The sequence below is a fragment of the Drosophila arizonae genome, chromosome 4 (assembly GCF_054131065.1).
Source record: "Drosophila arizonae isolate 15081-1271.41 chromosome 4, UAZ_ARI_1.0, whole genome shotgun sequence".
NCBI lineage: Eukaryota > Metazoa > Arthropoda > Insecta > Diptera > Drosophilidae > Drosophila > Drosophila arizonae.
In genome coordinates, this window is record NC_142924.1 from 8,109,826 (window position 1) to 8,122,153 (window position 12,328).

The following is a 12,328-nucleotide window of genomic DNA, read 5'->3' on the forward strand; positions in this document are numbered from 1 at the left end:
CACTTTCCATGAAAAACTTTTGTATTCCATATATTTAAAAAATGAGCAACATTTTAGTGTATATTATAGTATTACGTCAGTCAAGAGCATTTATATATTTATATTTACTTTGAAAATTTGTTAGAAAAGTTAAGGAATTTATACTCACGCCAAACCGATGTGTGGCCCATCGCTGTGATCACCAATGTTAAGGATCAAGGAGTTTCTGTGTCGTTATGGACTGTTAGAAATGACCGAACCACTGCCCAGCAGCTCGAACTGCACCATCTGCTTCGACATGGCCAACGATGAGGACGAGGTGCTGATCGTCCATCGTCTGCCCTGCGGCCACCTGTTCCACAAGAACTGCATTCTGCGCTGGCTGAGCTGCAACAACGTCTGCCCCAATTGCCGCCGCGAAGTGGACACGGCCCCCTGTCGAAGCTATCCACGAATCGATGAACATCAACCCATGGGCGCCGCAGTGCTCCTTTGGCCACGCGGTCGTCCGCCCGTCTCCACCTACATCCATCGCCTGCAGCCCTCGAGCAATGTGATGGCCGATCATAGCATGACCGCCGGCAATCAAGAGATATAGTTGGATCAGCCATATGCGTATGGGAGTGGCTATACGTTAGCACCCAGATATAATTATTTGTTTCATTATTTTTTTATTTCTTTTGGGTTACTGTTCAATATTTTTGGTTTTATTAGTTGCAAGTTTTGTTTGAAAATTCAATAAATGCTGATGCGTTTCTCTCAGTGTACGCGCATTGTTCATCAACAGTAGAGGCAGTAGCAACAACAACAACAACGAAGCAATACATAAAAACATTCAACATCCGCAATCGCAGTCGACGTCGACGTCAACGTCGCTGCTGCCGTCGCAGTTGTCTGGGCAGCATTGCAAATTTCTACATGGCCGCTCAACTGAAAATTGTTTGTGCACTTTTTAATTTTTCGCTTTTTTTAACATGGCGTTTGTTGTTGTTTTTCGCAGTTTCCCGTTGGTTAGGTTTTTTGATTTTATGTTTTTTATTTATTTTATTTTTTATTTTTGCATTTGTTTTGGTGTTATTTTTTTGTTTGCTTCAGTCGAGGGATTTATTTATTATTTTAATTATATTAATTTGATTGCGAGCCGTAATCAATGCAAAGCGCCTCAAGGCTTTGTAAATTATATGGATGATGTGCTTAATGGGAATTTCGCTCATTAAAATGACAACTTATTAAAATCGCAATACTTAAACTAAAAAAATAGCTATAAAATGTGAATTAAATTAGTATATTATTTTCATTTAATTGTTAAGCAAATTAATGCAAGTCTATCAAATGACAATTATTTATGCATATTTTACCTTGATTTGCGGTAATTATTTATATCTGATATGAGTCGAAAGCAAAATATATAAATCACTTTGCGTCTAGTAACAAAAAAATAAATTGTTTATATATAAATAAATGAATATATAATATATAATATGATAGAATGAGCTATAGATTATTTGTATATAGATTAGCAATACTTTACTTGAATTTTGATCTAAAAATAAATATTGTTGAGAATAGAATAAGCTAAAAATTTGTATTTTTTTTCTCTTTTTTTCTTAATAAATTGGAATTGGTAATAATTCAGAAAACATAATTAAAATAGTAAATTTGCTGAGGAATATTTGAAGTATATTGTTTTAATCACTTAATATAAAAGCAAAATATATTTTGAATGACTTTTGTAATGGAATATTGCAAGATATAAATGTGTATAAATGTATTAAATATAAATATTTTGCTTGGTGAGAAAATTGCTGTAGAATTTAGGTTACTAATATTGTTTATAATTCAGAAAGTATTTTTAAAGTATTTACTATAGATATTTTACACAATTTTTGCAGTATTTTTGATGTGCATATTATTTTTATATTTCAAGAATTTCTTAATCCCGATTTGAATTACTCAAGTGCCTCAACTGGACAAGATTAAGCAATTCTTGTAGTAACTTCTATAATCTTCAGCTCGAACCACATTTGGCTGGTCAAGAGAAGTCTTTAAATCAAATTGAAAACAAACAAGGAAATGTCTTGTATTTGACTCCTGTGGTCAGGAATGCAAATTCCTTGGCCGAGGCACGCCGGCAAGGAGCAGCATTTGTTTATTGGCGTTGCATGGGGCCCATTTGGACATTTGGACATTTGGCCATTTTTCGGACACACAGGGATCGCATGAATATCTTGAGCTAAAGACGGAAGTTTGATTTGCTAATGAACCGAAAGGATGTCCTGACTGTAAACTTTCGTCGTTGCTGGTCGAAATATATTGGCCAGAAAATCACATTTGATTTGTTGTTTGCGACTTGGCTTTGGCATGCCAGGCACGTTTGCGTGTTGCCACACACAGAGCACACCGAACACACCGAACACAGAGAGAACATGGTTGGGTCATGTTAGGTGTGTTTTGTTTGTCTATTGGTCCGTTGACTTGTTGCATGCGTGTCAAGTGTCAGGCGGACGTCAGGACAGAGCCCCTTGGGGTATATTTAAATGAAATTTTAGCGACAATTCAGCCTCAAGTGCTGAAATGAACCAGCTAATGGCCGTGCTTATGTGCCGGAGGCTTCATTATAATCAACAACATGATGGCAAAACAGCTTTTCTTGCCATTTCATTTGCATGCCATTGCCATAATTTTCCACCTGCCACACTCACACACACATAGACTAGAAATATTTACTCAGCCATTTGACTCAATAATAGGCATGATTGTTTATATGCTGCCCCCATTCGCTCGGCTTTTGAATGCTTTTTATTAAATTGCAGAAGCAACTGGCAAATTTATTGCAATTTCTTCTTCTTTTTTCGCTTCTCTTCTAGCGAAACGTCTTTGGCGCTAACCTTCAGCGGCTGTCGTTGCCATTAGCCAGAAAGCCACCACGGTCCTCCCCCTCTCACCCGCCCTTACGGGCGCCCTCTGTGTCTGTGCCTTTGTTTTTGAAGTAGGCAACATTGTGAAAGTGCAAGAAGGTAGAAGAAGCAAGAGGAAAAAAACCGAAGAAACAACATGGAGAACTTAAGTAAACATTAATTTACATAACTTCTGTGCAAATGACGACAACGGGCAGCGGGCCACCGAGTGGATGTGGATGTGGGTGAAGATGTGGCTGTGGCTGTGGCTGTGGGTCTATATCTCTGGGTAAGGGTGACCCACACACAAGTGAAACAGAAGCCGGATCTGGCTCCGGACGCAGGCGTCAGCGCTCTTGTAGCCCGGCGTTATTAAAAAATTTAAAGCATGTTTTGTGGCGCGGCGCGGGGCAGCGCAGGACGAGAGGACGAGAGGCGTTCCAGGCGCTTGAAACACTGGCAATATGGCTCTGCTTAGTTGTCAACGCCCCAACATTGTGTGCGCGAATATGTGTGTGTGTGCGGATGTTTGTGTTTGTGATCGACTGCGCACATAAGCAAGCAGCGTTGCTCTTGGTTTTTTTTGTTCCTGTTTCATATCCTTGTAGCGGCAACCGGCGATTGTGTCAGAGAAGTGCCAACGTCTGTTTTCAATGTTGCCAGAGTCGTTGCCTTTTGTAGCCACTTGTGTGTGTATATGTGTGGGTGTGTGTGGGTATGTGACAACACTAAAGAGTCAGCTATAACAACTGAGGCAATGCGCTACAAAGAGCTATAAAAACACAGAAGTTAAAGAATATCCAAAGAAAGAAACGTATATCTAGAATATAAAGAAATCCAAATGATATACATTTCTATGATTTATATTATGTTAATTTTCCATATTATTGCAAGTCCATTTCCAATAAACTATCTCTAATATTATGTTAATTTTCCACAGTATTCCAAAGCTAATGCATTTCTAAGAAACTATCTCTAATATCTATATATGCCACATCACAATTGATTCATTTTTTGCGTGAATCAAACATAGCTGAGCCCTTAAATACCCTACAGAAGAATTAATCAAGCGAGCTACAATGACAGCGCATATTATTTTCTTCTTTGTGTCATTACCAGAGCGCCCCAGCCCACTGCGCTAAAAGCAACCACTCTCCCTCCCCCTCCCCCTACGCCCTGCTCCACACAGCGCAGCTTAGCGAAATTGTTTGCGAAAATACAACACAATATTCAAGAATAATGATGACATTGTTGACTTCAGTGCCCCGCGCGTCATATCAAAAAAAAAAAAAAAAAAGAGAAGGAACAGAGAGAGAGAGAGAGAGTGTGAGAGAGAGGCAAGAAACCCCCATATAACCGCAAGGACATCTTCCGCAGGATTAAACGCCCTAAACGCCCCGCTTTAGACACTGCAACGCCCACAATGTGACTAAGCGAGAGAGAGATAGATATATATATACACGCATACATATATATAGCTGAAGAAAAGTTGAAAAAAATGCGATTACCATATTGTATGATATGCGGCTATAACCGGAAGAGGAACGGCACAGAGAGTGGAGACCGCGTTGCCCGCTTGGCAAACAAACTTTCGAAATATAAATTGAAATGAATTGAAGTTATGGCATTAGACAGTTTCTGAAATTATCATGTGACATGCAGGCAGAGCAGAGCAGAGCAGCAGCCCCCAAATCCCCAATGGGCTACACTCTCTATGCGAATTTGCATTTAGAATATGTTGCATACTTTTAAGCGCAGCGGACCTGAGTTGTCAGAGCCCATATAAGGCAGAAGCACAATCTTAATAGAATTGACTCGCAAAGGAAGAGAAGATCGGAGCTATCTTTATCTAGTTTACTAGATACTAGTTTCTAGAACAGACCAATAGCTTAACAAAGATTTTCTTAAAATTCATTCAAATTTATTTATAATTTATATATTTATTTATATATTTTTTATCAAAGCTTTATATCAAATATATATTTTATTTTAATGTTTATGTTTGTATTTCATTTCTAGGTTAATGAGATAATTTAAATTTGTTACAAGCGAGAGATTGGAAAACTTAGGCATAAGAAATTATAATTGTGTGTTTGAACGGTGCTCGTAGAGCTGCCTTCGTGATGAGCATTGAGTTGAGTTGATGATGAGCTAGACGCTAAGCTAAGGCTAAATAACTACGGCAAGGCCAAGTGGCTACCAGCTGAGCTCCTCGGGCAGGCCGCCAGGGTACTCGCCCGTGAGGCAGGCCGTGCAGTAGCCCGACTTGAGCGGATTCACGTGCGTCTTGTTCATCTGCACCGCCTTGATCAGGCCCTCGACGCTGAGGTAGGCCAGGCTGTCGGCGCCCACGTGTTTCGCCAGCTGCGTGGCGTTCAGCTTGTTGGCAATGAGCTCCTCGCGCGTGGGTATGTTGATGCCCATGTAGCAGGGATACTGCAGCGGGGGGCTGGCGATGCGAATGTGCACCTCGATGGCGCCCGCGTCGCGCAGCAGCTTGATGATGGGGCCAATCGTGTTGCCACGCACAATGGAGTCGTCGATGAGGACGATGCGCTTGCCCTCCACGTTTTGGGCGAGGGCGCCGAACTTCTTGGCCACGCCCAGCTGACGCAAGCGATTCGAGGGCTGAATGAAGGTGCGTCCCACATAGCGATTCTTACAGAGCACCTCGCCAAAGGGCAGCCCCGACTCACGGGCGTAGCCGTGTGCCGCCGCCGTGCCCGACTCCGGCACAGAGCTCACCAGATCCGCATCCAGCGGCGATTCGCGCGCCAGCTGCCGGCCGCACTGCAGCCGCGCCGAGTAGACCATCTGACCCTCGAACATGGAGTCGCTGCGCGCGAAGTAGACGTACTCGAAGATGCAGAAGGCCATGCGCTTGTAGTCCGGTCGCTCCACAATGTCCACGGTGCGATAGCCATTGCGGGACAGCTCGATGATCTCGCCCGGCTCCACCTCGCGCACGTAGCGAGCGCCGATGGAGAGGAAGCCGCAGCTCTCGCTGCTCACCACCCAGCCCTCGGCCAGCTGATCCTCAATGTTCGCGTGGCCGGCATCGAAGGCCACGATCTTGCCCAGGCAGAGCGGCCGATTGCCATACGAGTCCCGCACGGCGTATATCTTGTCCTTGTGCATGACCACCAGGGAGTAGGAGAGTGGCGCCAGCGTCATGAAGTGGCGTATGCGCGCCGGCCAATTGGGCCCATCGTGCTCCGACACATCCTCGGGCGCACAGCACAGTGACTGGGCGATCAGCTCGCTGTCGCTGTGCGTCGAGAGGCCCACGCCCCGCTCGAGCACCTCGCGGCGCAGCGACTCGCAGTTGACCAGCTCTCCATTGTGGGCAATGGCCAGGGCGCCGTGTGCCGTGTGAACAACGAAGGGCTGGCAGTTGACCACCTCGGAGGCCGCGGCAGTGGAGTAGCGGGTGTGCCCGATGCCCAGGTTGCCCTTCAGCTTGCGTATGGCCTCGTCGTTGAAGATGTTGTTGATCATGCCCATGCCCTTGTGCACGTTGAAGTTCTTGGAGCTCTTGCCCAGGCTGGTGGCAATGCCCGCCGACTCCTGGCCGCGATGCTGCAGCGCCACCAGGCCCAGGCAGATCATCTGTGCAATGTCCAGCTGCAAGCAAATCCAGATTCACACATCAATAATATTCGTGGCAAACGAATGTTTCGAATGCTTCCAATGCCATGGCAACAGCTGACAAGCTGACGACCGATAACGCGCTCTCTGATTCTCTGATTCTCTGATAGTGCACACATATTTTCCTGTTATTTTCCATTTCATTACAAGCAACAACAACAACGACGACGACGACGACGACATCAATACTATAACTGATTTCAAGCAATTACAACCGCAATGCTGCGCTCAGCTTTGAGCTGCGCTGCCTTGCATTGACGTCATCGTCATCGTCGCTGGCGCTGGCACTGGCCTGGGCCTGGCCCCCTCGACTGAGAAACGGGGGGCTGAACGAGCTGTTTCATGACCTACTTGCGATCAGTTTACACTAGAGGAGCTCTGCTCCAATGCCACCCAGCTGGCAAAAGTGATCGACGCAATCACGTGATCAATGAGTTTTTGAATCTAAATCAAAGATTTACCAATGGTTTCTCAATAAATGCTAAGAAATTCATAAGCGAGTGAGCTTCAGTGAAACAAAGCTAAATCTGCTAGAGTATATATATGCGTACGTATATAAACCATGAGATAATTTATAAAATTTATAGAGCGTGCAATAAATTTGCGATCGATTCAAATGCTGTCAGAGGGAGAAGAAATATATTCCATTCTATTTGACCCATGTGAGAAACTGTTTGATATGATTTATCCTACTAAAACTAAGTGAATAATCTAGGATAAGTTTTAATCTGAAACAAAAACTATATATTCGTATAAGTGAGAAGAGATCTGTATGCAAGGAAGGAATTGTCCATCAGCGCTCAACAGTTTAAACTAAAATTTACTTCTTATCTAGACTAAAGGATCCTCACAGAATTCTATATATGTATATATATATTTACATATATATTCCAAGTCTCACTCTCATAACAATATTATTTAATCACCTGTGTAGGATATTCGCCGCAGGCAATGGCACCAAACACTCCACACTCGCAGGTCATGCCCGTCACATGGTCTCCCTTGGGCTGCTCCGATTTGTAGATCTTATTGGGAAATACTTTTACGGCTGCACTGCTGGCAACGACTTCTCGCTCCCGGCTGCAACATGACTGAGCATCTGTTGAATAAAGATTTGCATGTTACTACAGCTGATCCTCGACTGAGCGCACATTCTCTGCCTGTGATGCTTACCACAAACATTTCCACATTCACTTTCAGCCATAGTCAGATTTTTATTTTGTATATTGATTTCTTCTCGAATCGTGTGTTTATTTGTGTGTGTGTGTGTGTGTGTGTGTGTGTGTGATCGATCAGTGCACTCCAACTGGCTTGTCGATCGTTTCCTATGTACAAATTGAGACACTTAACACTTGGCACGAGATCCGTTTCCTTCGAGTTCTACTATTCACGTCTGCATTGAATGAATGCCAGTGGAATTATGAGTGTTCAAGTTACAAGCGCGGTATATTAAAGCTTCGAAAATCAGAAGCACTGATCAGCTATATACATATACATATGCATCAGCGTATACATACATACATATACATAATCGTAAGTGTATATGGCATGTGTACATCATGTAGCTGATGCTGATAACTGCGTCGCTTGCATTTTCGCAAAAGGTTCCCAACCGCAGCAGATCACTTGATATTGTTTTCAATAGCACTGCGAATGTACAACAACAACGGCAACAGCAACAAAAATAAACAAATCACAGATAAAACAAACAATGCTCGCATTCCATGCCACAAAATTATGTTGAGCGGCTAACTCGATCAACTTCTCATTGATCTTGGGGCCAGGCTAATGGAATTTGAAATTGTACAATCGATTGTATTGATTGCAGCATTCGGTTACCTTGACTCACGCTGCCAGATAATTTTCCACAGCGATCTTGCCTCATGCAGCGCCGCTTATCACAGCTTTGTTGCGGCTTACCGCCTTATCACCAAGCGGCGCATTGGAAAATGCGTGCAATGACGCATTTTGGTTGACTTAGAAGCGTAAACAATAACAGATTAAAGATTTCAGATTCCAGATTTGTTATTATTTTCCTTTTGCAATAATTGGGCTGCATTATCAGAAGAGTTAATAATACACAGACCCCCCAAGCAGCTCGATCGATAAGTGGCCAAGCGGAGTCGATCGCACGATCGCAGAGCTGTAAACAAAACCAACAGAGAAAAATCTCTGAAAAGTTCTGCAAGAATATTACGAAATTGAAATACTCTAACTGAAAGAATGTTGAATATATGCAAAATTACTTTAATATACATAAGCTATCTTAATTTAGAATTGCTTATCGATAACTTGATATAAATCGATCTTTCATTTTTAATTAACAAAAAAAAATTTTAAAACTGTCTGTATATTTAAAAAAAAATTCACCGATGAGAGATCATAAAATGAAATCGGTCAGTCAATCTAAATAGATCTACCTGCTTTCGATAACAGATCATGCAAATTTATCGATCAGTTGATATACTAACAATATCTTTCCATTCAAAAACTCATTTAAAATGGAAATATCAGTTTTATAATTCAATTGGTAGTTAACGATCGTTTTATTACAGTATAGCTCTTAAATAGTCTATAAAGCTTAAACTCATAAAACTCATATAACTATTAAATATATTCAGGTAAACCTGCAGTAACTGTAACTGTAGTAAATGCGACTTATCGCCATCTATAATTAGCACGCGCACGCTCTTATATACATGCATATATTATACATGAAATTATTTATAAACAAGTTGTTTATGTGGTTGCCTGGCTAACTTGTCAGACTGATCGATCGATCAGTTTAACTGATTCCTGGACTAACCTAAGTGAGCTGTTGAGGTTGCCGATCTGATTAGGTGGGCCAGTGTGTATATATAGATTACCGTAAACAGGCATAGGTATCAGCATGCTAATATGTAGAGCACCCAGAGCAGACCAGACAAAATGTGATGATATTTACGAGCAGTATTGCGTAAGATTAGCACTGCGAGGTCTAGACAGAGCATTTCGTGTGCTGTGCATGCTATTAGTGAGAGTTATTTGAAGCACGCATTACCTTCTCTTCTTTTATTACCAAAAGAGACACACACACACACACGCACTCGCGCGCACATCTGACCATAAAGAAACAAACAAAGCGCCAAGCAAGCAAACATACTTAGTTAATAAGATGCCGCATAATGTGCAAATGAAAATGACCAAAATGACGAGGAAAAGCGAAACCCAGTGACCAGTGTCCAGTGACCAGTGAAGAAAAATGGGCATCCGAACATGGTGGTTGGGCTGGGTGGTGCTTTGGCATCGAATGTGTAACCACTTGAATTTCATTTGGCGAAAAGCTTTATCGAAAATTATGCGAATGCTGCTGACTTCTGGCAAGTGGCTGAGGCTGAGGCTGAGGCAGCGGGCGATGGCGACTCCCTCCTTAACTCTCAACTAACTGCTTAGAAGCCTGATAAAAATCCAGCACACAAAACTAGACAAACAGATAATAAAGAGGGAAAATGATGCTGCCAAACCCAAACCCAAACCCAAACCCAAACCCCAAGCCCAGGCATAGAGACAAACCGAAACCGAAATGAACCGCATCGCAGGCGGTGGGTGAAAGGGGCAGGAGGTCGTGTGGATTGTGTGGATGCTTCGCATATGTGAGCCCCCCGCGTTGTGAGCGTGGCGTCCAGTTGCTGCCCTCTGCCCCGCCCCGCGCTGCCCCTCGAGCCGGCAGTGCCACAGCCTTGGCTCATGCATAATTCAGCAGAATTCTGAATGATTATTCTTTATGGGACTGTTTATTTCTTTTGACCATTTATTTCAAGTTGGTGCGTTGCGTTTCTTTTTTTTTCTTTTTTTTTTCTTTTTGCTCTCTGCGAACAGCTTCTTTTTTTTTTTGTGCTTTTCATTATTTTTATACAGTTTCCAGTTGCTTGCGCTCGGAATGATTTCGAGCAACGGTGACGCAAAAATCATCAAATGGACAAACGGCGACTGCTCGAAAATAACCACATGAAGGCACTTGCCTTGTCCTGGCCACTGGCCACTGGCCACTGGCTGTTGGCATCTGCGTTGTCTATTCAACCAAAAAGTGCCACACCCCCGGGCGGCCACTCAGCCAACCACACATGACTCTGACATCCCTCGGCCTTCTATTGTAGCTGCTGGACTGCGCCGCTTTCAACGCATCATTTGATTTTATTTTATGTGCCCAAAGTGGCCAAAAAATAAAATAAAATAAAATAGAAACTGAAAAGAGTAAAGACAAAAAACAAAGAGTTTTTATTTGTTTTTGTGTGGCCGCAATTGAATAAAATGTTACTCTAATGCAAGTCGAAGGGGCACTTGCCGTTATTGTTTCTCCACTTGCCAATAGATATTGGCAATAGCTCTGCCAGATAGCGGGCATCGCAGTGCGGTCGCTGCATGAGAATAACTTCATTAGGAAATGGCACACCCGTTCGCCGACAGCCGACAGACGACGCTGTCCAACAGCGGACTGCCAAAGGTAGACCCCAGCCTGGGAGACCTACAGAGATCATGTGAACTCTCCCGCGTTATCAGAGCAGCAGCAGCGGGCGATAAAGCCGACGCCCAGTCGAACAGAGAACACATAAAAATAATGAATGACTTGATATTTCGAAATACCCTGTATATATCAGTTGCATGCTCGTTTCAATGTATATATTTAAAGATTGATAATGCAATGCAATTTGGTAAATGACCAGACTAGAAACACAGATAAATGTAGGTGTGCATATACTCAACATGTAATCAAATTACTTTTACTCTCCACATTGAGAGGAAAGAGAAAAATAAAGTGGGGATAAGATTTTAAATAATATAAAGGAAAAGTAAGTCTAAAAAAGTCTCTTTTTTTATGATAACATTCCAAGCAGTAAAGCCAATGAGTCATAGTTGAATTCAAGAGATACGGAAATAAAATATGAAACCAGGATACATTACTTTCCCAAAAGGTAGACGTATTTAGATATGTGTGTGAGCTTTTACGTCTGCTCTAGAAGGATGATAACTGCTTGGTCGTCAGTCTATAAGTTATTCTACCTACTGCACTAACTTTAACATTTAATCATAATTAAAGTTAAATTTATAATAATCCACTTTAGCATCTCTATAATGCTTTTAAAGCTTACACATATATAAATTACAACACATAAAGGGTATTTTCCAATCGACTACTCCCAAATATTATTTTTATCAGTGCAATGCAGCAAAAATTTCTCAGCAAATGACATTTAAATTTTTTATAATTTAATTTCTATGAAATTAGAAGCTCAAAATCAAGCGCTAGCTAAATTATATATTTAATAGCTATTAATTAGACGCTTGATAAATGGGCTAGCCATAATATGGTATAGCTATAATATTATAATAACAAAAATAAATTCATTTGAAAATTCGCCTTTTCACTTTCTTTGCTTAGTCATCCAACGGAATCGCAATTACAATTGCAGCGAATAAAAGTTTTAATTACGCCAAAAAATCAAAATTTACTTTTCACGTTTGTTTTTGGCGAGTCTTGGCTGAGTCTTGGCCTGGGTCGTGTCTCTGGCTCAATCGATGGGAATTTCAATTAAAACTAATTGAAAAGCGCATAAACTTTGTCTGTGGCCAAGTAAACAAAACCAGTTCGCCAAGTCGAAGAACTTTGATGGCTTCAATGGCTCAATATTGAAAGGGCAGTTCCTTGCTGCCACGCCCTCCTCCTGCTCCTCCTCTTTCGGCAGCGTCCCCCCTCAATTGAAGGACAGTTCGTTTGGCAACGTTTTTAATTCGTTTACGTTTATTATTTATTCCGCGGCAAAAAA

General features: G+C 42.1%; 2 protein-coding genes across 2 annotated transcripts; one reads left to right on the forward strand and one right to left on the reverse strand.

Annotated features, from left to right (window-relative positions):
• LOC149269065 (uncharacterized) lies at positions 1 to 746 on the forward strand. The gene has a single exon (XM_089467501.1). It carries the CDS (start codon positions 185 to 187, stop codon positions 575 to 577), a length of 393 nt encoding a protein of 130 aa, XP_089323627.1. The 5' UTR covers positions 1 to 184; the 3' UTR covers positions 578 to 746.
• Positions 747 to 4,796: 4,050 nt separating this feature from the next.
• Positions 4,797 to 7,958, reverse strand: Prat2 (Phosphoribosylamidotransferase 2). The gene is made up of 3 exons (XM_018008785.2): positions 7,698 to 7,958; positions 7,451 to 7,623; positions 4,797 to 6,500 (listed from the first exon to the last, which is right to left on the reverse strand). The coding sequence occupies exons 1-3, from the start codon at positions 7,726 to 7,728 to the stop codon at positions 5,073 to 5,075; spliced, it is 1,632 nt and encodes a 543-aa protein (XP_017864274.1). The 5' UTR covers positions 7,729 to 7,958; the 3' UTR covers positions 4,797 to 5,072.
• Positions 7,959 to 12,328: the final 4,370 nt, after the last annotated feature.